Genomic DNA, 25,581 nt, shown 5'->3' on the forward strand with positions numbered 1-25,581 from the left:
CATCTTCTTGAACCTGTTAATCATGCTTGCTGACACATGCTTGGATTGTATGAGAGCATCTTTTATTTCTCTTCTTCCTTTGCCCTCCTTTGCCCCTTACGTCCTTTACCCAAGAATATTTAACAAAGCCTTGTTCTGAGGGTCTAGTGTTTGAGACGCTCTTCTGATCTCTGGTCCCTATGTAATGCTTTGATTTTTAATGGAGCTCTTTTCCTGACTTCAACATCTCCTTTGCAGATGTTCCATTTTTCATCAGAAATTCAACATGGCGAAACCTTGACTCATTTTATCCCTCAAACTGTTTTACTCTCTAACCTCCCATTTCAGTTGGTGAAAACCCTGCTATCCTATTCCTCCAGGTCTACCTTCTGTTTTCTCTTCTGCCTGAAATTAACCACTAAATCTTACCAATTTTTCATTTGTAAGGTCTCTTGAATTTGTTCTTTCTTCTCCAGTCCCATTCTCGCCCTCGAAGGATTAGTCCTTGTTACCTCTCTCCAAGTCTCCCAAATACTCTTGTCACTGCATAATTTTAAATCCCATATCTAAGAACCTATGACCGCTCCTCTTTGCCGTTCAAATTGGGTCCATTGACTCAACCCAAAGTTTCAGGCAGCTGTTCTCAATACCTCCCAGCAGAAACCTTCTATTCCTATCTTGCCCAGTGCAGTTTTCCCCTGCCCCAAGTACAAGTTTTCTCATGTCCTATTTACCTTCACTCATGCTACTCCCTTCCCGAGGGTAGTCTTGTCATTCGCTGGTTCAACTTTTATTCTTTTAAGGCCCACTTTGTGGCCCACTTCTTCCTCTCAGTAATCACTTTCTTCTCAGCATCCCTCTAGTTCTTGTAATCCACTGAATTTCACATTCTACCACTTGTTTAGAGACTCCATTGGAATTTTCCACTTAAAAAAAGTCCCTTAGTTCTTCATGGTACATTTCAAATTTCTTTAGGACAACTCGTATGTTCTTTATCACAATAACATCTGGCATTGGATTGCTTAGACAGGTGCTTATTGACTCAAAACTAGAGAGAAAAATATGTTGGCAATTTATTAAGTTCTTCAAATGTACCAATCACTGTATTAAGTAGAGACAATATTCTCATTTTAAGACAAGGAAACTAAGGTCAGTAGGTTAAGTAACGTGCTCTAGGTCACACAGCTGATCAGGGTTGGATTCAGGATTTGGACTCAAGCAGTTTGGGTCCAGAGTCTGCAGATTCAATCACTGTGCCATTATGGTTATATAGAGTATTGGTCGATTCTAATTCTGTGCTCTCTGTGAGAACCAGTACCACCCAGCACTGTCGAGTTTTTGTATATCATAAGAAGGACTCTTCTTTTTTCCCCCTCAGAAATGGGGATACACAAAGATAGTGCTTAGGGAGGCAACCTCATCACTGGCCATGTCCTCAGGGAGTGTGGACCAGTGACTTCGGAAGGCCATTTGCTGAAAACTCTCTTGTTTGATTTCAATAGTTGTTTAGGACAGCAATGAAAAGAAGGCCTTTCCTCTATTGTCCTTAAAATTTCTTGTTATTTCTGGGAGTGATAAATATGGAAACTTATGGCCTCACACCCTGCCAAATTTTTGGTATTTCATCTTTTCGTAGAGTTGATTTCCTTTATTTCTGTCTTCTTTGAAATGTGCTTCATTTACATCTCAACTCTGAGAGTTTTGACAAAGAGGATCCCATCCCCATTTCTTTGATTGACTAGGGACACCTTGCTACCAGACCTATGTTTTTACTAAATATACAAATGAAGCAATTATTTCAGAGTATTAATGAATTAGACATTTTTTAGAATATTAGCTTGATATTTTATATGATAAAAAGAATTATTGAATCAAGTGTTAAAGAAAAGGGACATATTTATGGAAAAAATGAAATTTGGAGAAGGTAATCCTTGGGACAGTAGTAAAGGACAATCAAAGCCAGTACTGAACATTCATGAGGAATCTCATGACACAGGAAACAGGAGCAATGGACACACATATGGATGTTCGTGGGTGACCCTGGCACCATCTATATGCATTCTGTATGATTTTTATAGCAAATATTATATTTGATACGTGAAATTTTGATGTAAAACTTGCACCATTATTCTCTCAGTGTTTTTTGCCTTAGAATATTGTACACATATTTAAAAGTAAGGTCTAGCTAAAGGAAAATTATATCCTTCATACGTTAAATGTTACCTTTAAAAAAAAACAAAACAAAACAAGTATATAATCCTGCTATTGGCTAGCCACTACTCTTATTTGGAACACAAAATATTTGTCATCTGGGGACTGTTTGAATGTACCTTCAATTTTTAACACCTAAAATATGTCTAAAAATAAAACATTTTGAGAATATCGATTAATTTTAAAATGGAAACAGGGCACATTGTGATGTCGTGGAAAGAGCAGTGGATTGGAAATTATAAGACCAGAGTTTAAGATCTGAACTTGCTCTATGACCTTGGCACATCTAACCAATTTGAGAACAGCTTTTTTTTTTTTGGTCCGGAGAAAGAAATTGAGAGATTAAGAGATTGAGAGAGAGAGAGAGAGAGAGAAAAGTGGGGAGAGAGGGACGGAGAGAGGGAGAGAGTTTCTTCTAGCCCATAAATGCTAGGCTTTTGGGATTCAAGCTTATCAGAGTTCTTTCTTATTCTAACAGTGACCTCTTGTGGTATATATCCTTAATCAATTTTTCGATTTGCAAAGTAAACTTTGGATTTATTTTTGTTCTTATTTCTAGTAACTATAACTGTTAAGAAAACATAATTTGTTTTCAAAAGATAAATCGTAGTTGTAAATTAAAATGGGCTGATTAGTTGATTAAAATGGGCTATAGAGCACCAAACCTCATTTCATAAACACTTTTCTATGGTTTCTTCAGAAACTGTATATGGCCAACTTTACAGAAAGAGAAATGCTTCAGCTTCTGTGCTGAGTGTCATGTATATTCCTCTTCCTCCTAGGGACCAGGGGGAGAGGCGATTGAGGGCTGCATCATGCCCCAACAGCTCGGACCTGAGCAGCCTGGAAACCAAAGCAGGTGAGGCATTTGTCTTCTTAGGGGTTCCCAATGCTCTTTCATCTTCGGCATCTTCATCCAAAGGAAGAACCTTTGTACCAAAGATATCTGATGTTAGCTCACTGTTTGAAAACTACAGAAACTGTGTTCATCTTGGTCACACATCAACATTTATTATTACAAGTTTTTTCTATTTTCACAACAATCTTGCCATTCTTACTGTTACCCAGCTCAAACACCTACAGATTGCAATCTTAATGATCTTACAGAAATTATTTTATAAAAGCATTTGGAAAGTTGCAAAACTTGCCATCGACATAGTTTTCAAGTTCAAAACTTTAGTTCAAAATTATCACTCACTTAAATGAAAACTACGTCAACTATATGAAGACAGCCCTTTGGGGCTTTAAACGGAGAAAAATATGTAACTATAAATCACAGACAAGAAATGATACAAAATGTACCATGCAATGGAATATAGCAATTAGAAAAATGAACTAGACTACATTTATAATATTGAATGAGGGAGGTAGACAGGAGAGGGGGGAGTTAAATCATTTCTTCAATTAAAAATAAATTAATTAAATCAAAATTAAAAAATTTTTAAAATGAGGATAGTAAAAAAATATTGAATGAAATGAGTACAAACATAACATTTTAAAAAAATTAAATTGCAGAAACTCTGACATATGTTGTTTATGGATACAGATCTATGTGGTAAACATGTGAAGTCAAGCATGATAAAAATAACCACCTGATTTAGAATGGTGGTGACCCTTGGAGGAAGAAGGGGAAGGGGAACCCGTAGCGGGAGGCATACGGAAGGCATCAACTATATCTGTAATGTGTTAGTTCTTTAAAATAAGGAGGAGGATGACAATATGGTTAATATTTGATGAAACCAGTTTTGAATACACAGGTGTTTGTTATATTCTTTGTACTTTTATTGTACACATACAATTTTATGAGACTAAATAACATCAGGTTCAAAAAATATTTTATTATCTTTAAAAGTAATTTCTGGTCAAGAAAAAGACTGTTTTGGTCAATGAAAATTTCTATAGTACTCAGGAAAACTTAGACTAATATCTGTGTCAGCATTGTTGCTAAGGATTTTACATTTACATGCTAAAAACATCAGCCAATAAACATTGTGTCACGTTTTTATGTCTAGAACTCAAAAGTGTGGTTAAGAACTATAACCACTGAGATAGCAAAATCTTCAAAAACATGCTGAAATGTCTGCTTGGCTTACCCAATTTCCTGTCGAATCATAGTTTTTATATTTAGCCAACAGCGAACCTAGAGGAAAATGCTTTCTAAAATATTAGTTTGTTGCCCAAGACTGAGACAAACTTTATTTTTTGTGGCTCTTATAAAGTAATCACATGATTCCATGCTTCAATTTCTAGAATAGAAACTGGGTTAGTATGTAAAATGAGATTTTTGTGGAGAGCAGAGTTGGAGGAGGTATGTGAAGGGATGAAGGTATGGAAAGGCTAACTGGAAACAACCACTCATGCAGTGATCCCAAAGAGAGAGTTGAAAGCAAACCCTTACAACACCATGTCTGGCTAACTTCTGAGAAGAAACAAATCTTAAAACCATCCAGAAGGGCCTGTGAGAGCCTCTCCTTTTCGAAGGCTAAATAAACTGTTCTGTGATTTCTGGCTCAGCCCCATAATTTGACTCTTCTTGAGGTGAACATGTTACCAATTTTGTCCTAAGAAATGGGTTGATAATCCTGGTTTCTCATAGAGCTTTTCTATTAAAGAGCATATTGCATAGAACGTAAAAATGCCAATTTGGACTTGAAATTTGTATTTCTAGTAAATTTAAGTGCCCCATAAGTATTTGTTGATTAAATTATTTGTCTGGCATTATCTTTTGGCTTTTCACTTGATATACATTGATTTTATTCACATATTTTGAACTTTGAGTATGTCACATACCTGGGAATATAAGCAACTGTTTTTTATACTGATTAAATATTCGTGTTTCCTTTTAGAATCTATATCTGTAGTATATCAAAGTTGGGCAGATTTATAAATGTAAAGATTCAAAACTTTGAGCTGGTCTACAATCCTTTATCTGTAGTTCTGAAATCCCCAAATCCCTGTGAGCTGAAATGCTTTTCAAACTCATTTAGTGACAATGCCTGACCTTAACTCATGGGAAGCCAATGTGGTCTTTGCTTCATTAGTGTGAATATTTGCATATTTTGCTACAGGGAGCTGCACCAGAAGCCCTTCTGGAGTTGGTATGTAATATGCAGTGCATACTCCATATTCCCTTAATAAAATTCAAAATTTTCTGAATCCTGAACCACATCCGGTTCCAAAGGCTTTGGGTAAGGGATTGTGGATCTATACTGTATTGTGGACGGATTTTGCCCTAAACACAGTTCAACTAGGTGTTTTATGGTGAATTCTTGCTTATAGGTTAGACAGATTATGTGAAACCTTGCTGTTAAAACCATTGGCAGCACCTATATGTCTAATTACAACTTTGTGGACAACCCCTTTCTGTCTTCTTTTGCTGTTCAAATGCTCTTCCTGCCCATCTTGCATCGGCCCCTCCTGGTGTTAGGGAGGTTTAATAAAAAGGCAAGCCTAGACTTTCTGCAATTGGGAGTGGCCATGTGCAGCATGGAGCGCATTAGGGGAAGGCCTGTGTACTGGGTGGATGAGTACTTTGTATAGCTTTCCTGCTTCTCCTGGGTGACATCATCACTGCAGGCTTAGAAAATTTAGTGTGCGTCATATCTTTTTTTTTTTTTTTCTGTTCAAGTGTAATGCAAGTGCATTAGAGATTCTGGAAAATATAAAAGAGCACATAAAAGAAATTAATAACCCATAATCCCAATACTTGGAGATAACCATTGTCATTCCATTTTACGGAGGAAAATTGAAGCAACTTGCCTAAAGTCAATCAGCTAGTAGGTAGCATAGCTACGACCCAAACCCAGACAGGTACTCTAGAACCTGTGCTGTGAACAGGTCTCCCTGGTCAGCTTGTCCTTTTATAAGTTAAAACAACCTAAAAGTGTACAGGCCACAAGCCCTTTCACTGCTTTCTCTCTCTGGCTCTCTCTGTGGAACCCCCTGATTGCCCCTATGATTTCTAACTTATCATGTGACATTTTTAAGTCCAGAGACCCACTGTGTGGTCACCTAATTGGTACTGGGTCCACCCTGAGAAAGCATAGATTCCCTGAACCAGTACAGACTGGGTGCCAGGTGAGGGTCATATAGGGTAGACTTGAGAGAAGGGAGGTAAGGAATATGTCTCCAGCACTGCTCCTGAGTGCCCCCACGGCAGTGTCCCCTCCAGCTAACTGTCGTTGTTTCAGATCTTAAGATATTGTCCATGCAATATATAATCGTGCGATATATATAAACACCTTCTAATACGATTTATGTTTCCTTCCAAAGTTCCCTTTTAGTTTGCTGGTCTGCAGGGCAGAATAGCATAGAGGTCAAGTACAAGGGCTATGGAGCTATTTGACCTTGGACAGGTAACTTAATACACCTGGGCTCCACTTTCCTCATCTAGAAGATGGGGACAATATAGGGACCTCCTCATAGTGTTATTACAAAACTTAGATATGGGCCTGCTGCATCTAAAGTCCACAGCCAATGGTAGCCATTAATCTCCTACAGTCTGTGTTCCCAGGCAGTATCCCCCCTGATGATTTAGTGTATCATACAGCCTGATACACTTCAGATAGAGATAGCCTGTTTGTTTGGTTTTTTCAATCAAGGAAATGAAATTTCTATTTATTGAGTGTTGTTAGATGCTGTGCACTGGACTCAGAGCTTTGCCTATATCATGTCTTTTAATTCTGATAACCCTGAAGGCAAAATTTTTTTTTTACCAGGTCTATTTCTTTTTTTAAAAAAGATTTTTATTAAAATATAGCTAACATACAATATTGTATTAGTTTCAGGTATACATCATAATTATTCAATATTTATATACCTAAAGAAGTAATCACTATGGTAAGTCCAGCAACCATCTGACACCACACAACACTATCAAAATATTATTGACTATATTCTCTATGCTGTACATTACATCCCCATGACTTATTTTTTTGTAGCTAGAAATTGGAACCTCTTATTCCCTTTCACCTTTTTTCCCTTTGAAGGGAAATATTTTAATCTCTGTTTTGCTGATGAGGCTCAGAAAGGATGAGAAACCAGCCCCTATCACCCAAAGCATCAATAATGAAGTGTGAATTTGAATTGAGACCTGTCAGCGCCCAAAGCCCAGGCTTGTCCTACTCCCCACTCCCCACAAAATCATTCAGCATTAAAGGCACTGGCTTCACAATGATGTAGATGTTTTATTTTCTATAGGAAAGAAAGTCCCTCCAGGCCTTTTAGAAGACTTTTCATTAAACATTTTCAAATCCTTATTGTTACATATCTATAGTTTTCTTTTAATTCTACATTACAGAGGGACAAGTTTAAGTAAAAATAACTCAAAAACTGCCTTACTGACACTAATTTCAATATTTACAAGGCTTCAGACTTTATGAAGTGTCCCAATCTGCTTTCTTTACATTATCTTAGTTTGTTCTGGGGTGATTTGATTACAAGACATGAAGTTCTAAAGTATTAGTTGGGCTTGGGGGGCAAAGTGAAATTTAATTCTGGAGTTTATTAATTTTAGTGATGAATAGCAAAGACTCGATGGTGCTCCAATTATAACTCCTTTTTCATGGCTCTTTCTCCTGCTCTGGGTTTCTTTTGCAGTTTCAAAAGCCAACTCGCAAGAAAAGGATATCGACAGTGAAGTAGATGATACCTTTTGGAATACAAGGATAGTACCAATTTTGCATGAATTAGAAAAAGGTAAAAAAAAAAAAAAGCGATTTTTGTTTTAAATCAAAAATATCTGTGGTCATTTATATGTACCCCATTTCCCTGATATTTTCAGTACACTTTGACTATGATTTCTGTGAACATGTTCAAAAACAAATAAAGCCATCTACTTATTTACCCAGAAATGTATATATTAAATATTAATGTAAATCTAATATTTAGTGAGTAAAATTATACTTTAAATGCAGCAAGAGAGCCTACTTCTAAAATTCCCCTTGGAATATAAATTAATTGTCACTTCCTCTGCCCAATAAAATGCTGATTTGAACTTTCTAGGGTAGCAGTTCATATAAGAAAGTGAGAGATTAAAACAAATTTCAGGCCTTTGAAACTTTGACTAAATCATAGACTGGCATCTTTGGCAGGTGCGCTTCTGGTTTTTTAGATCCAATTCTGTATGTCCTACTCTCCTTAGGATGAGCGCACCTGTCAGAGGTGCCGCTCAGAGCAGGAAGTGTCCTGGGATGTGCCCAGCTCTTGCATGCTGATGCCCCAGCAATGAAAGCCCGTGACCAACAGGTCTCTGCAAAGGTGACTGTGGAAAGCTTGTCAGGAGAATGTCCCCTTCCCTGCCCCGTCACCTTCTCCCTCTGTGCCGCTCCTCCTCGGGGAGCCAGTCTCTGAAGTCGAAATAGGTTCCTCTAAAGCTGCAGTCATGGTCCCAGGGCGGAGCTCAGTGCCTGGCATGCAGTGCACAGCAGGCCCTCACTAGGAATTGTGGAATAAGTGTTCCTTGATGAGCAAAGCAGCTCGATAGCCACACAGAGGGGCCATAGGAGGAGCAGGATAAATGAGCCTTCCCCAGCAGCCAAACAGGGAGGTCATGCAGAAGATCTTCCTAAAAGGTTCAGATGACCTCCCCGCCTCCCCAGCTCCCTGTTGTGCTTAGCGGTGTTCATGATTGATGTGGGAGCCCTGGACAGGGTTTCTGTCCTGGCACTGCTTCTAACTAAGCATATGGCCGTGAGCAATAGGGTTCTCACCTGCCACATGAGCAGTGCGGGAGACGAGATCATCACCAAGTTCACTGCAGCGCAAATCCCTGAGAATAAGAACGTGTTCACTTTGTCCCCTCTAGAGTTATTCACCCTCTTGCTAGTGATCCAGTTTAACTTTGGGCCCTTTATTTTAAGAGATGTGTGCAAAAACTAGCGAGGAGCACAATCAGTCTGGGTCAGAGTTAAAAGAGAAAACGTACGAGGAAGAACACGTTGGGGAGAATGGCCCGCACGGGAGGCCTATCTTGAAGGAAGTCTTCAGCGTGAGGGTTTTAAGAGGGTTCTGAGGGTTCTGCCACCACGACACGGGCAGGAGTAACAGGAGTTTGAGATTCAAAACGTGGATAAATCTCCCTTCTTAGAAGGATTATCGAATCCTGAAGTATGGCACGTCTTCCGTAGACAACTTTACGAACAGCAAATGGTGGCAGGGCTGGGTTACTTCACCCTTTGAGATTCTTTCTTCTTCTTTTTTTCTCCTTTACTTTTTATTCTGATATAATTTCAGACTTACAGAAAAGTTGCAAGAATAGTACAAAGAAATCCCATACGCTCTTCCCCCCAATTCCTCAAATATTAACATTTTACCATATTTGCTTTATCATTCTCTCTTCCTCAACCCGCTCCCTCTTGCTCTCTTTTTGTCTACAGCACCCCTCCCCAACACACGTATACACATTGTTTTCTCCTTTTGTAAACCTTTGAGAACAAGTGGCTTACGTGATGGCCCATATCCCTAAGTCTGCGAGTATGTATTTTTAGAAACCAGGGCATTCTGTTACATATCTGGAAATTACCATACAATACTATACAAACCTTATTCAGATTTCGACAGTTGTCCTAATAATTTAGTTTATAGAAAAAGAAAATTCTAGGTCACAAGTTTTGATTATTTGTCATGTCTCTTTCATGATCTTGACATATTTGAAGAGTACAGGCCTATTGTTTGGAGACTGCCCCACAAATTAGGTTTGTCTGGTATTTCCTCACAATTAGATTCAGGTTAGGCATTTGGGGCAGATCTGTGGGATGAGCGGTGCTCTGTCCTCATTGCATCGTATCAGGAGGCTGATTTGATCCATTACTGGTGATGTGAACTTTGATCACTTGGGGAAGGTGGTGTCTGCCAGTTTTTGCCACTGTAAAATTACTGTTTCCCCTCTTGTAATTAAATAAATATCTTATGGGGAGAAGTTACTTTGAGACTCTGTTAGTTTAGATCATTCATCAAACTTCCATTCACTTGCTTTAGCCCCTTGAGAATGTTGATAGCTCTTAGATTCAAGTTGTCTTTTAAGAATATATGGCATTTATAACAAAACACTGGTATAGGTTAATTTGATCGATAGTTTAAAATTTGGCCCTTGAGCCTTTCTTTTAAATTTCTTTCAAGCTAAAACAGCTATTCTTGAGTAGAACCTACCAGGCTGAATAGTTTGTGGAGGGAAGTATTAGAAAAATGCCTTGATGTCTCCCCACTGTCAGAGAGTGGTCCATGGCCTGGGCTCAAGGTTTGTGAAGAAACTGCCAGTCACAGAAGAATAAAACAACAAAACAAAAGTGTTTCTTACAATAGGGCTCAGGTTTTCCCTTTATTTAAAGTTAGTCTAAGTCATTTCCCATCGATTCATTTATTTAAGTACATATCTGAAAGGCATTGAAGGTTACTTAGCTATTGAGGTTTAAATTTTTTCTTAGATGTTATTGTTGAAAAGAGCTAAAAATGGCCTGAGTCATTTCCTTTTGCAGGCGCACACTTCCTCTATGTGGGCTTTTAAGAACACATTATGGTATTTATTTAAGATTGGCTTCCTACTTTTAAATTTTGTGAGGGAATCTATCAGAGATAATATTTTTCAACTGAATACCTTAGACATAGGATTCTTATATTTCTCCTCATGTTCCATGTTGTCTGCTGCTTTTCTTTCTTGTATGCCTATTAGTTGGGCTGCCACTTTCAAAGATTGCTTTCCTCAGAATTCTTATTATAAAGTGTTCTAGGTCTGCCTATTTCCTAACTAAAGTCTTCTTTTTTATTCTCTTCTTTTCTAATAACTACCTACAAATGATAGTGAAAATTTGGTGACATTTTGAGATTTTGTTCTATTTGAGCCCTCTTTTCTCAGATAATGAGCATTATTCTCACAGAAAAAAATATTGATCCTTGTTTTCATCAACAGATACATTATGAATATGTATTCACATTATGAATATGAAAATGAATATGTATTAAACTATGTTATAGGTTGTCAGTATAGTATTCTCCCTGCACCTGTACTATTTATACAAACATATAAGACATGGTTCTATACTCATTTAGCATGACATATCTGTTTGAAGGTACCAGACATATAATACTATACATATATACATACATACATACATACATACATATATAATGGTATGAAATAACATTTGTTGTATGTGGAATAGTATGAAATAACATTTTCTGGACCAGCCAGAACATCAACAGAGCCTTGAAGGACCAAAATTAGTAAGAATAAAAGTAAGGAGAACATTCTAGGCCAGTAGAACTATGCCACAAAGGGTTGAAGATGGAAATGCATGTGGTATGCTTCCATGATGCTGAACAGAGCACTGGCTGAGGTGGATGGTATTTAGAATGAAGGAAACCAACTGAAATAGATACAGTTCCATTGTTTGGAAGACTGTGCTCTAGATAAGCTAACTGACTGATTAGTAAATAAGTTGCCATGGTAGGAGATGGATCAATGAAATGAAAAAGAAAATCAGTTAGAGGGAAATGATAAGAGAAGAGGAAAAGCATAGTCCAGGAATTGGAAGATGTCTGGGAAAACAGTTACGGGGTTTTTACTTATACTGTCTGTGTTTGATGCACTTGAAAATGACCTTAATTAGTAACTGCTGCTTTACTCTCTTTGCCCTGACAGAAGAGAACACTGAAATGGTTTGTACTGCTTGCACACAACTTCATCACGCTTTAGAGGAAGGAAACATGCTTGGAAGTAAATTTAAGAGAAGAAGTATTCTTCTGAAGACCCTGTATAAACTAGTTGATGTTGGCTCAGACTCACTCAGCCTTAAACTTGCAAAAATTATTCTAGCAGTAAGTTTTTCTTTCCTCCGGTCTAGACTGTAACACATAAAATTTTTTGTTTAATGCTTTATTTGTAAATACTACAAAGAAGATTAGAAATGTAATGTGTTCACTTAGAATCTTGAAAGAAATTAAGGTAATAAATTAACGTCCTAGAATTTAACTAGAAAGTACTATCTAAGGAACTAAGGCTGAGGACAGAGAAAATGTTCAAATAAACTCTTACGTATGGACTGTGGCTAGGTTTAAAAAATGTGACAATAGGCAAATATATTTAAAATAGTTGCTCAACCGACTTGACTGGAGATCAGTAGCAGAGTGCAGGCTGTGGTTTCTGGTGGGGGCTTGATATTGTCACATGATTTAATAAATAACTTAAGTTAACTTAGACACAATGGCCAGGTGCATTAAGAACCAGCATGAAACAGAGAAACAGCTGCATGTGGTCGTGGGAAGGTAGTCATAGAAGTCTCCTGTGAGGTGTTAGAAGAAAAGGCCAGACACCAAATAAAAACACAGAAACTCTGTCTTGAACAAAATGATATCATTGTTTGAAGGGAGTACTTTGTTGTCACAGCCATAAACAGTTGGAACCAAAAGATAACACACAATTATTATAGAATGTTCTAAGAGAGCCGCTAAAACAAATGAATAAAGCTTTGTTTACCCAGTTTCATAAAAGTAAAAGCGATTATGTTAACACCCCATAATTCAAACAATTTAAATCTTAAAGTACACAGTGGAGGTAAGCCTAGTCATACTAACAGTTTAGTAAGAGTGTCCACCGTTTCTTATTTTGATATCTTTCATAAAGCAGGATGTTCTGACTACATATCCTATACAGTTTATTGGAGCAGCTATGTTCTTATTTAGCTGTCATCCTCAACTATTCACCCTCTTTTTAAAAATTGTGATATGACATATGACTCAGAAAGCAACTCTTTTTTGAAATAGTGATTTCAGTAGTGTTTGAATCCCTCTCGTTGCTGATAATTGATCACCTTCTGAATGAAACGTACGTTTAGATAGAGCTCTCTCAGTAACATGGACTGCCCCGCTGAATCAGGGGCAAGGCTTGGCTAGGCTACGCTCCCTAGCGAGAGATGGGTAGGCGGTCCCTCCTGATGAACTGCAGAACCACGAGGTCAGGAAGGACCTTTAGGACCCTCAAGCCCAACTTCCTGTCTGCCTCGTGAATCTCCGATAATGTTCCAGGCAAGATGTTGTTTCACTTAGGCTTTGGTGATGGAGTTCTATGTTAATATTAAAAAGACCACATAAAAAGCTGTTGAAGAAAAAAAAATCAGCAAAACACTAAACATATACAGGACTAAGAAGTTTCTAAAACTCCTGTCAATATTTTATCTACCAGTTTAATATTATAATTCAGACATTTTAAATTATATAGCTATAAAGTTAAAAAAAATCTATGAGCATAGTGTTCTGATTTCTTGCATTCTTAGTTAAATGAGGTTTGCCAGACGGCCATTTTGATTTTAGCCTTTGTATCAAAACTTTTAAAAATGTATCAATCTATGTTGATTTATTTAGAGTACAGACATATGTACAGTATGAATATAACTATATTCAGGAGGAGAAAAAATCTAGTATCCTATACAGGAGAAAAAAAAAAGAAAAGAAATATCAGTATGTCAACAGTGATTATATATAGTGGTAGTATAATGAGTGATTTATAAACTTCTCTTTAATTTTTCAAATTTGCTTTAAATAGAAAAAACTACTATTTTTAATGTAAGAAAAATACCCCACTAAAGGAACCAATTTTGTGCCAGGGACTCTCGACACTGGGAGTACAAGTAGATAACATAGCCTCTGCCCTCTGGGCTGGCACTGTAGCAGAAGAGACAGACGGTAAACACATAAAGTGCCAAAGGGGCTGATAAGTACTGCGGGAAGAAAATAAAGCAGAGTAAAGGAAATGGACAGTGTTGGGTGGAAATGCTGTTTTATATAAGGTAGTCTATATTTTTTATATATAATTTAATATTTTATTATCTTTTCATGTCTCAAAGTCATAATTTTACAGTTAGCAAAAGAGAAGGCAAAGGAATTTGCTCTGAATGTAAACTGACCTTATAGCAGACTTGGAAATTGTGGGTTATCTGTTGTTGTTGTTGTTGTTGTTGTTGTTTTTAATAAAAACTCTGACAGCAGTTTTTTTTTTCCTTTGACACTTTTCATTAAAAATATGATTTGGGTGGGAGTGTGAAATTAGTTGTATTCATTCATTTATTCAACAAGCTTAAGTACATAACACATACTACATACCACCACCACATAGAAAGAAATAATAAATCATGATTTTGACCTCGAAGTCTAGTGGAAGATTGTCAACTGATTAAAATATAATCCTAAATATTAAGAACAATATATTTTCCATTGGCAAATAACTTTTTTTTCTTTTTTTCTTTTTTTTAGTTTATTTTCTGGATGTTAATGCAATGTTTTTTTAAACACCTAATTATGAAAAATGTTTATAAGTTCTCGTTTCCATTTTTCCTCCTGAAGACAGAAGGACTCTCCATTCTGCCACATGTGACAGTTTCTGAGGCTTCCTTAACAGGGCTTCTCAGACTGGACCATGCACATGGATCCCCTGGGGAACTCATTGAAATGCAAATTCTGATTCAGTTGGGCTGGGTGAGGCCTGGGAATCTGCATTTCTAATACATGCCTGCACAGGTGATTCTGAGATGAGTTGACATGACCTATCTGAGGAGCAGTCTCCTCAGTTGGAAAATGGAAATGACGACACCTAATATTCAGGCTCGCTTTGAGATAACAGAAGAGGCCCAGAGCAAGAGCTGATTGATTTCATCACGGTATCTCCTACCGTGAACAGCACAGGGCCTCGTATACAGTGGAGCTCAATATTTGTGGATTGAACACAGAACAAGCCTTTAAAAAATGTGTCTGACAAATTTCAATATCTTTTTCTTAAACTGACTGAAAACTCAATAAACATTATTGAAGATAATTTTAAAGATACTTTTTAATGATGATATAATGACCCATATGCCATCCTTTTCACACAGTTATATTTATTTATTCAGATGACTGTATTCCTACGAACATATTTCACATGCAATGAGGGCATGTCATATTTCCATCTTATAATAGCTTATAAATGTCTTTCTTTTTAAACATAATGCAGTTATTCATTTATTCTTTTGACCTCTTTTACCCCATCTACCTCCCTCCTCCCCCTCTCCCCAGAAGTTATTCATTTAAATACTTGTCATTACTGCTCAATATGAATAGTATCGATGTTCCACAATTTATTAAATTAGTCCCTAATTTTGGACACTTAGGATTTTTCTTTTTAGTTTTTACTACTGTAGATAAATATACAAATTTAGACCATTCGATTCAGTTAGTTCTCCTGTACTGTTTTTTAAAAACATACACTTCCTTATCGCCCCTGTTTAATTTACTTGAATATTTTTGCGTGATTTAGAAGGTAATTTTAAACTTTGAACATTACTTGTGATTATCCCAAAGCATTCCAGAAATAACCTTAAAAAAAATAAATATATAATCTAATCAGAGAATATGACTTTTTTTCTTTTATACAAATGATAAAGAGAATACCCTTTTCCTTTTTTTTTCACCTGCACTATGCATTCTTTTTAAGGTAATTTAATTTGAAACTTTGGTATCTTTATTTCTTACTTTTGTGTTTTAAAGCAGTTACTCCATTTAATTAAACAGCATCATCCCCCCTTTTCCTCATAAACTCTTTAAAAAGTAGTAAGCTCACATAAACATGAGACTGTAGGAAGACATGAATGCTTACTATTAAAATGTACTTACTCTAAATATCATTCATATTGTATTTACTATAAATGAGTCAATCAGATACCATAGTTGACAAATATGTGACCAAAATTTTTGAAAGTTGATTTTTTTAGAAATTTTCTTCGTGTTTTAAAAATACTCTTGTTGCACTTTAAAATTTTTGTGTCAAAAAATATAAATGGCATGTCTTTATTTCCCTCTGCAATAGAAATGTGTTTTCTTTCTCTGCAGCTTAAAGTGAGCAGAAAGAATCTTCTTAATGTCTGCAAACTTATATTTAAAATTAGCAGGAATGAGAAGAATGATTCTCTGATTCAAAATGATGGCATTTTGGGTAAGTATCAATCAGAGCTACCATTGAGCAAATGTTGCATGAGGGCAAATGAAAAGTTTGCAAAGTAAAGTTACGATTCATGATAGCTGGAATATTTTATTTTCTAATAATATGCAGAAGTTGTATGATGTTTTTTTTTGCTTGGTCCTTCACTGCATTTACCACATTCCATTTAATGTATCCTTTGGAGCCTAAGAGGATAGTCTGTTTTTTTTGTTTTTTGTTTTGTTTTGTTTTGTTTTTCTTTTTAATGCCTGTAGTAACATTATTGTATATAGTAACATGACTTTACAAAGTGTTCCCTATTTAAAAATTCATTTCCTGGTCTTGGGGTTACTATTAGGAAAAAAACCAACACACATTTAATAGTATTTGACATATTAAAAGTTTTTATGTCTTTAGTAGGCATGACTAAAACTTGGAAGACATCTATAACTGTTATAGAAATTTGACAACAAAGTATCTCAAATGTGTTTCAAATGTGTAGGTAGAGAAATTGTATTACATTCTAACTACCAAGATAACAGTGTCTAATTCTTGATATACTTTTAAATAATAAGATGCTTAAATAGTTATCTAAATAGAAATTTTTTATGAATTAATATTGCTGATCTAAGGGAAAGCAGCATGGAAAATACTTTGAGTCTTCTTTTTATAACATAAAATAAATGATCTTTTTCTTTTTTTTTTTACCCCAGCAGACAGGGACAAACCCAGTACTGAAGGAAATGTCAAACACTGAACAGCTCACTGAGAAATGTAGACTGAAAACAAAGAAAGATTCTGACAAATGCTCACACTGATATTAATAAAATCAGATGCGAGATAGGCATAATTAACCTTATCAGAGTTGCTTGGATTACTCTTAAAACCTAGTAGTTGTGTATTGTATGAATGGATGCTCTTAAGTTGTCTAGGGAAAGGGTGGGTGTTATATTCGAAGTATCCCTTTCTATAGTGATTGAGATTTTCTATCTTGATTAATTTCCCATTCATTTAGCAGCTGGTATATTCTTAAACATTTGTTAAAATGTAACTCTTAAATTACTTTATTTATTTGTTATTTTGTGATAACTCAAAATGTTTGTAACCAAAAATAGAAGTTGGTAAATGTTAATAAGAAGCAGGGAATGACATTTACAGAACATTTCCTTATTTATATATTATAATCCCATCCTTTTGCTGTCATTACTATTATTTGTCTTAGCTCAAAGTAAGCTTTCCTCTTTATGCCATGTGAGTAACCCTTAACAAGCATTTGACTGTAGATTCTAACATTTTACAAACTGTATTTGATCTTCACATACAAGCACTTTAATATATCTCTCCCCAGCTGTTATACTCATACATTTGTAATAATCCATCTTTTTGACAGAATCATTATTGGAGGTCCTGAGAAGCGAAGACCTGCAAACTAACACTGAAGCTTTTTTATACTGTGTGGGGACTATCAAATTCATTTCTGGAAATCCAAGATTTCTTAACGAAATGATCAGCAAAGGTGCTGTGGAAATATTGATGAATTTGATAAAGCAAATAAATGAGAACACCAAGAAATGCAGTACATGTTTGCCTAACTCAGGCCATTTGTTAGTCCAAGTAAGTATTTTACTTGAAAAGGTTAGATATGTAAAATTAGTTTTCACATTACCTAGTATCAGTTATCTGCCAGGTGAATGTAACAGGTAACGGGTGGGCTGTTGCCCCACCTCAGGGATCAAGGGCAACAATCACTGCCCACCTCCTCCTTGTGTGTGCCCATTTCCACTGGAAAGGCTATTCTATGGCTTTTCATGGAGCAGCTGTCCACACAGCTTGCAGACATCCATTTCCACGACCCTGTGGAGAATGCAGGTCTGGAAGAATGAAAAAGCAGCACCTTTCTGTGAAGCGATTGCATGTTATAATCAGAATTTTAATAGGCAGAGTTTTAACTTTTAGAGTTTTGAAAACAAGCCTCATCTGGAGAGTATTCATGATGATGGGTAGTTAAATACCATGAATCTTGTATCTACAATAAAAAAGAGAAAGTTAATGATATTGAGTTGTTGAGAGGGTATGTAGATGACATGCAGGCCTAAGACTGCAGAAACGAAGGTAACATGACTGGATCCCTTTAATATGACCAAGGTAAGGAGAGAAAATTTGTTATGTGTTAAAAGTTTTATTACTTCTTTTGCGGCAGATTAAATTTTATCATTAAATTATTTTCATTAGTGCTGCTTCAGCTCTCATATTCTTTTTTAGATGAGATTTTACACTTTAATGGCATTTGTAGTATCAGATAATAGCATCTTTGGTGTAATAATTCATGAGATTTGAAATGCACTTGTCAATTAATGAGGATTGATTAAGCACTCAGAGCACTCAAAGCCTATGGGAAAGTATGTTAAAAATTAGATTTAGACCCTGGTCTAAAGATGCTTAAAGTGTTTATCATGATTATTAATTTTGGACTTTATGGTCTGTCTCCATTTTGAAAAAAAAATGTGGAAACCTCTTTTAGTCACAAATGATTAAAAATTCTACTGGATGTGTCATCTTCTGACTAGGAAAACTTAAGAAACATTATTTTCATGCTGCCAGTGTTAGTGAATTCCTCAAGATTTTCTCTCATTTAATAGTTATTTTGGTTATATAATTATATTCCTTGTTAAAATGCAAAATAAAAAAAAAAAAGTATAAAAGATAAAGGCGGGTAACATTGGACAGCCAGGGCTTCTTGTCCTTTATGACTTTCAACCCAGAGAAGCTCAGTAGCTTTAGCACACTTTCTGGGGACCTCCTATTACAAAACTGTACATTCTAGCATCTGGCACAGTGCCAGATTCATCCTGTTTTCCTAACACAATCCTGTCAGAGGCTGTTGAATGAACGGAACACATCTGAAGCTGGGCCCTAAAGGTTGTGTAGAATTTGCAAAACTGGCAGACAGGGAAAGGGACAAGGTGCTAGGGTGGCGGAAGCGGGGATTCTGAAGAGGGGGATCTGTCTTAGAGCAGAGTGTTTCTGTGGGAAAAGCGTACAGGTGAGATTCAAAGCCGACGGTCATGGGTCTCGAGGACCAGGCTGCAGAATGTGGACTTAGAGCACCAGGGAGCAATTGCAGGTCAATGCGTGGAAGGAAGAGATGATATCAGAGTGGCAGAAAGATGAATGTGTACAAGATATTAAATGGATAAAGACCAAAAAGCTGAAAAGTAGTGGGAGGAGGATATGTCAGTGGTATGGACCAGTTGGAGAGTTAAGATCTCATACACAGTATCCCCAATTAAGAGGCATTGTTGCAGTTATTAGATTTTAGACATAATGGAGCTAAAGGAAAATGATCAAGGAATGGGTGTAAAAGAAAAGCTCCACAGCATGTGGGCTAATGTTGCTTGCAGGAAAAAATACTGAAGCACTGAGATTTTGAAGGGTTTTTTTTATATGTGTTGTTTCTTGTGTGTGTGTGTGTATATATATATATATATATATATATATATATATATATATATATATATATATATACATACACATATGTTGATCACCATGTGGCTGACACCAGGAGACATTGATGACACAGGTGTTTGTAGAGTGGCTGCTCTGTGCCTGGTGTGTTCTGAGTGCTGAGTAAGAGAATGAAGGATGAGAGAGCTGCCAGTGGGGGCCAACTTTGTGGTGATTCTCGTGTCCAGATAATGGTGTACAGTGTCTTATTCTTCTACAAAACCATGGTCCTTCCACATGTTCGATGCTGCATTCAGTTTTACCTGTTGGGTACCTGATAGCATTCTGAGACGGTTGAGAGACCAATTGCTGATGCTGAGAGAAACTGAGGGGCTACCACCTGTGCCTCAAGTGGAAGTAGTAATGCTCCCAGTCTGGGAAAACTGGAGTCATGAGTGTGTCTGTAAAATCGTAAGGGTAAAGAAGCTTAAACTGTGCATGTTCACTAAGTTCCAGAATATTAGAATTTCGGGAGAGTTCCCTGAAACTTGGAAAAAGAGAAATATCGGCCAGGTAAAAGACAAGGCCCCCTAAGTGCCAGTAATAAATTGCATGACCCAAAGAGGTAACACAGACAGAAATAGAGATTTGCCTCCGTTGATCTAAAATGGATTATTACGAGATGTTAGGGTTCATCCCTGACTGGTAAAGGCCAACGATTAGAAGGCATAACACAGGAGATGAGGAAGTTTGCTGGAGTCCCCGCCATCAGAAAATCTGTGTGTTCTCCACCCTGCCCCGCTTCTGGGGAGTGGAGAAGAGTCTTCTGTATTTGTCATAGTCACACCAAGCCCAAATTCCCCTGGCATCTTGTTTTTTTCTGTTGTGTCTTGAGAACATTATGTTCAAAGCTGCTTCACTGTAACTGAAGAAAATCTCAAGGTGTTCCCATTTATAGTTGGGTAATTTATAGGTATATAATATAGCTATTGAAACCCAGATTGACTTGAACATTCCTTTGTATTTCCAACCTTCTTTTCTTTCCAGACTGACTCATTTGATTTTGAGTTCAATCCTTAAAAAAAATACATTCTTTCTCTGCTTCAGCTACATTTTTGAAGTGAAAATTTTTCTATAGCACCCCAGATAACATAGTTTGCTTTCCCTCCTCTCTTACCTGTGTCATTTCTCTGGCCTCTAAGCCTGCAGGCTTCTCCTTAGAGGGTCCTTCGAATCCTGATCTTACTCCCTCCTTGCTCTGTACATCTCCAGTGTCATATTCTTCCTTTATCTATATGGAAATTTCTTAGTCAGTTCGACCCTCCCACCCCCTGTCAATCCCTGTTCCATTCTCTCACTTTGGCTTGAGTTTGGGGACAAGAAAAACGAATCAAACAAAGAGAGATGACTCAGACATTTTGAGCCGGGGTGTTTTAGAAAGTGATAAAATTATTATTAGAAATTGGAGTTACACAAGGAACTGATTTGGTGAGAGGAGGAAATTATGCAATGAGTCTTAATGTAAGACTTTAAAGTGCCAACAGAATAGCCAAGTGGTAGTGTCCAATGGGCAACTGAGATCTGAACTAATGCTTATAGCAGAGAAAGTAACCCCTCCCCACCCCCACCCCCTTAAAAAAAAAAAAAAAAAAAAACAGATTCGGTGTCATTAACATGGAAGTGATAGTCGAAGTCTAGAAAGGCAATGAGCGTACTCAGGCAGAGAGGAAAGAAAAAGAACAGAAGAGGGCTGAGGACAGATTCTGTAAAATGGCCGAATCTGTGGAATGAGAAGAGAAAAAAATAAGTGACCAAAAAATTAAGAAAGGATAATGTACAAGAGAATAGAGATTTTAAAAGCAAGGATTGGTCAGCTTTGGTAAATACCGTAGAGAGCACACAGGTAAAGAGGAATTCTACTTCGTATGGAGCAGTCAAGTATGCAGGAGCTCTCGTTCCTTTTAAATCTTACATATTTTCTTTATCTCTGTATTTTTAAATTAAAAGATGTTTTGATATAGTTTTTGATTTATTTTTTTATTTTTATTTTTTTTTAATTTCTAAGCCCTAGAGTAAAACTCTCCCTTTTGGCTGCTCTGAGTTCACTCCTGTATTCTATGTTCCACTCCTTCCCTACCACGTACTACGTCACCCTTAGAGCCCTGAGGGTCCATTTGGTGTGTGCCCCTAGTGTTAGGACCGAACTCAGTGCCACCATGTGGACCGGTGAAGAGGGCACAGACTCCGGAGCTGGCGTTTCAGCTCGAGCACTGACCCTGCTCGTCACTCTCTGAGCCTCGCTTTCCTCATCTCTGAAGGACTGGCTATGCCTGGCTTAACGGTTAGTTGGGAAAATTAAATGAAAGCATCTAGAATAGGACATGGCACAGAGTTGGCACTCGGCAGAAATTTATTAAGTAAAATAAGATCAGAATTTCCAAAACTTGAAATTTCAAAGAGCAATTACTTCTGATGAAGAAAAAAAAAAAAATCACAAGAAATTAAGATGACCAAGCTAGAGGCGGATTTCAAATCTTGAATCTTTTGTTTGTTCGTTTGTTTTGTTTCTTGGCCTTCACAAGCTATATGGAGAAGAGTGCTGAAGAGAATCTAAAACTGGAAGGCGGGTATTACATCGGCAATGCAGGATTCTGGGTGCATAAGGACCCCAAGTTCTCAAAGCCAGTTATTCTCTACTTCAAGGATTTGGGGGATTTAAGAGAGACTTTTGACCGATGTTTGGGGACTTAATTAAGCAGTCATTTAAATTACATTAGTAATTAAAGATTGTACCAAGGCGTTTGGGGTTCTTTAAATCTTGCCTTAGTTATCTTTAATAATTTTAAAATGTAAAGATTAATAAATTTGTATTTAGGTAATTAATTATTATGAGCATGCACACTCTCGCTCTGTGGCTTACCCTTACCTGTGGGAAGTCTGCCTGTTCAGACCATGAAATCAGAACCGAGGCCGTAACTGCTGTCTGTCTGATGGACATTTGCTCTGGTTATTGGAGGAAATAAACTCCATACTTATAAAATGGGAGCAAATATTCCCGTCCTTATATTTCTTAAATTCTTACAGATAATTTTATTGGAGATTTGATGATTAAACAAAAAAAAAATATTTTTAAAGCATCCCTTTTGAAGGATGTGCTTGAATAGGAAGCAGCAGACTCGGTCTTTTATTTTCCAATTGCTTTAATTACGATATATAATTTATTACAATACAGTGAAATGCTCAAATCTTATATGTTTGTTTGATGAGTTTTGAGAAAAGCATACAGCCATGTAATCCACTCGTCAAGATGCGGAAGATTTCTATCACCTCAGAAATTTCCTCCACCCCTTCCCAGGTAATTCCTACTTTCCAGCACTCAGAGGGAACCATTTTCCAACCTCGTCCACCATAGATAAGCTCTGCCTGCTCTGGCATTTAATATAAATGGAAAGTACAGTGTGTACTTTTTTTTTTTTGTCTGCCCCCCCTTTTTTTACTTTTTTTTCAAACAGTATAAATTCACAAGATGTTATAAAAATAGTACAGAGACATCCTGTGTACCCATCACCTAGCTTCTCCCAGTGTGACATCTTACATAATTATACTACATTATCAAAACCAGGAAATTGATAGGGTACAATAAAGTTAACTAGAATATTATGTCTGGTTTATTTTGCTTATTAGCATATTGTTTTTGAGATTACATGAAACTTTTTGTCATAATCTTTGGTATTGGTTACTAGGCTTGCTAATTTTTTAATGATGCATTTTTTGGGAAAGGGATAGCTATTTTCTACTTATGAGGTTTCTCTCTATAAAGGAACACCCAGTAGTATAACTAACCAGTCACTCGCCCAATTGGCATGAGAAGCAGTCAGAGGCTACTTCTCTCTTTCTTGGGAGGGGCTATATATAGGCACCTCATGTTCACCTCAGATTCTCCAGGGACAGCACATCTGAAGATTTGGGGAGACTCAGAGACCCCCCAAAATGTAGTGCCTCGTGTTTCAAACCTGGAAATAAGAGACAAAAACTAAGGCGGATGGGTAGGGGGAGACGGTTATCACCATGGCTGAGGATGTAGCTTATAGCTGAGGCAGGCATGCTTCCTAACTCTGAACCCCCAAATTAGATTTGTCACCTAGTCACAGGCTACATCTGCCCCTGAAGGCACAGAGAACACCCTGTGCTCACCAACATAAAGTGAAGGGTGGAGACTAGCTAGGAGTGTTATGCTAAAGGATGTCTCCTCATAAGGAAGGAAATTCAGGAGTGGGAAATAAATATTCCTACACCTACAGTTTCTGGAGAGAGCCGTTTGCTTTTTCAGGTGCTGTCTTATCTGCTCAGCCTCATCTCTTCACTGTAGACATTAGTTGTGGTAATAAAGAAACGTCACTCACTTTAACATGTAATTGTGCAAATCGGTGTTATTATTGGTAGTTCTTAATGCATTACCTTTTCAGACTAATTTTCTTTATTTTACTGCATTGGCATTCTATATAGTTATACGGCATTCAGAATTTAAGCTATACCGATCCATATAATAGCCACAACTAGAAGAATGAGCTTCCTCCTCATTTTACCAAGGTAACTAACATAGAGGCAGTAAACAAGCAGTAATAAACATAGGCAAATGTTAAATAGAGTCCCAAAGTAGGGCATTGAGGCTTTGAGGAGGACAGAAACATTTCCTGCTCAAGTAGGATACCCACGGAGGGAATGTGCCAAACAGGCTCCATAGCCAAGCACCAAGCATTATCAAGGATTATGAATTAATATCACTTTCATATGTGTCTATCTTAACTCCAACAAAACGCTTAGGAATTTTCGGTACTAGTGGTTTCATGTGTTTAGTGGCAACTTGTCACTGGTTTCAGCCAGAACTGTACTTATCACATGTGAGACAATATGAAACTTCTTGGGTTACCACATAGGCTCTGGTTTTGGCATATATGTGGTCTCACTTGGGCACAGATCCAAAACATGAATGTGCTTTTATTCGTAGAGGGCGATGGCTTTGCTGAGGCTGGAAAATGGTATGGCCTTGGTCTTAAATCATTTGACACTGTTTGTGGTCTCTGGTGGCTTTGTTTATTCTTTCACATCATCAGTGGGAAGTGAACCATTTTGCAGTTGGCAGTTAAGTTGAGATAAAGCTCGAAGGATTTTGGTTATGGATATTCCAGATGATTGAGAAATAAAACACTTTTAGAGACAGCCAAATAGAGTTCGAGAGACAACAGACAAGGAGTCAGAGCCCAGGATACCCACCTACCTGGTCACTGGTGAACTTTTTGGCTTTCAGTTTCCTCATATGACAAGTGGGTCTCAAATTACCTTTCCCGTCTGTCTCATGGGGTTGGTTTAGGGAGCAAATGAGATCAAGCTCATGAGATAGCTCTATAAATCTTGAAGTAGCTACTCAAATCCTTTTCACGATAGCATTTGATGTATAAAAATAAATCAAACAATCTTGATGCTAATTTTAAGGAAGAAAAATAATAACTTTCAAACTATTAATGATACAGTTCTCAATTGCATTATGTTCCAAAGGTTCTTTGAACGGTGGTTTTTGAAATTGAGAAAATGTTTCTCGAAGGAACAATGTCACGGTTGTTGGTGAGGTTCCCAGCCTAGCTCAAAAGCCTGTTTAACTTGCGATGCGCCTTTGTTCTGTGGTGGGCTATGAGCTACAAGCTCCTCTGATCTGGGGCAGCTCTTGTAGCTGAATTTCTTCTAGGGAAAGATCTGGTGAGTTCCTTGGGGACTGAGGACCCCGATGGAGGGATAGGGCAAAAGGAAGAAAGCCGTTCATCCTCTGGGGAATTGAGCAGTGTGTGGAGGCTCAGGTGGAGTAAGGAGCCGTCCCCACCTTGTGCCCACCCCAGTGCAATAGAGAAAGCTGGGAATGGAGCCACAGCTTCTGATGGGGCCACAGCTTCTGGTCCTGTGTTGTCATTCATAAGTCCAGTGATCCAAATCAGGAGGGCCTCATATTTTAA

The 25,581-nt window shown here is 37.3% G+C and overlaps 1 protein-coding gene across 1 annotated transcript in view; it reads left to right on the forward strand.

Moving 5' to 3' along the window:
- Window positions 1-25,581, forward strand: part of ARMC2 (armadillo repeat containing 2) — an 87,002-nt gene that overhangs the window by 26,911 nt on the left and 34,510 nt on the right. Inside the window, exons 6-10 of the mRNA XM_039869980.1 lie at window positions 2,973-3,049; window positions 7,789-7,887; window positions 11,828-12,003; window positions 16,045-16,147; window positions 17,523-17,746. Of these exons, the coding sequence (XP_039725914.1) occupies window positions 2,973-3,049; window positions 7,789-7,887; window positions 11,828-12,003; window positions 16,045-16,147; window positions 17,523-17,746 (679 nt within the window). The remainder of the gene's footprint in view (window positions 1-2,972; window positions 3,050-7,788; window positions 7,888-11,827; window positions 12,004-16,044; window positions 16,148-17,522; window positions 17,747-25,581) is intronic.

This window comes from Pteropus medius, unplaced genomic scaffold (genome assembly GCF_902729225.1).
Source record: "Pteropus medius unplaced genomic scaffold, Ma_sr-lr_union100, whole genome shotgun sequence".
Classification (NCBI taxonomy): domain Eukaryota; kingdom Metazoa; phylum Chordata; class Mammalia; order Chiroptera; family Pteropodidae; genus Pteropus; species Pteropus medius.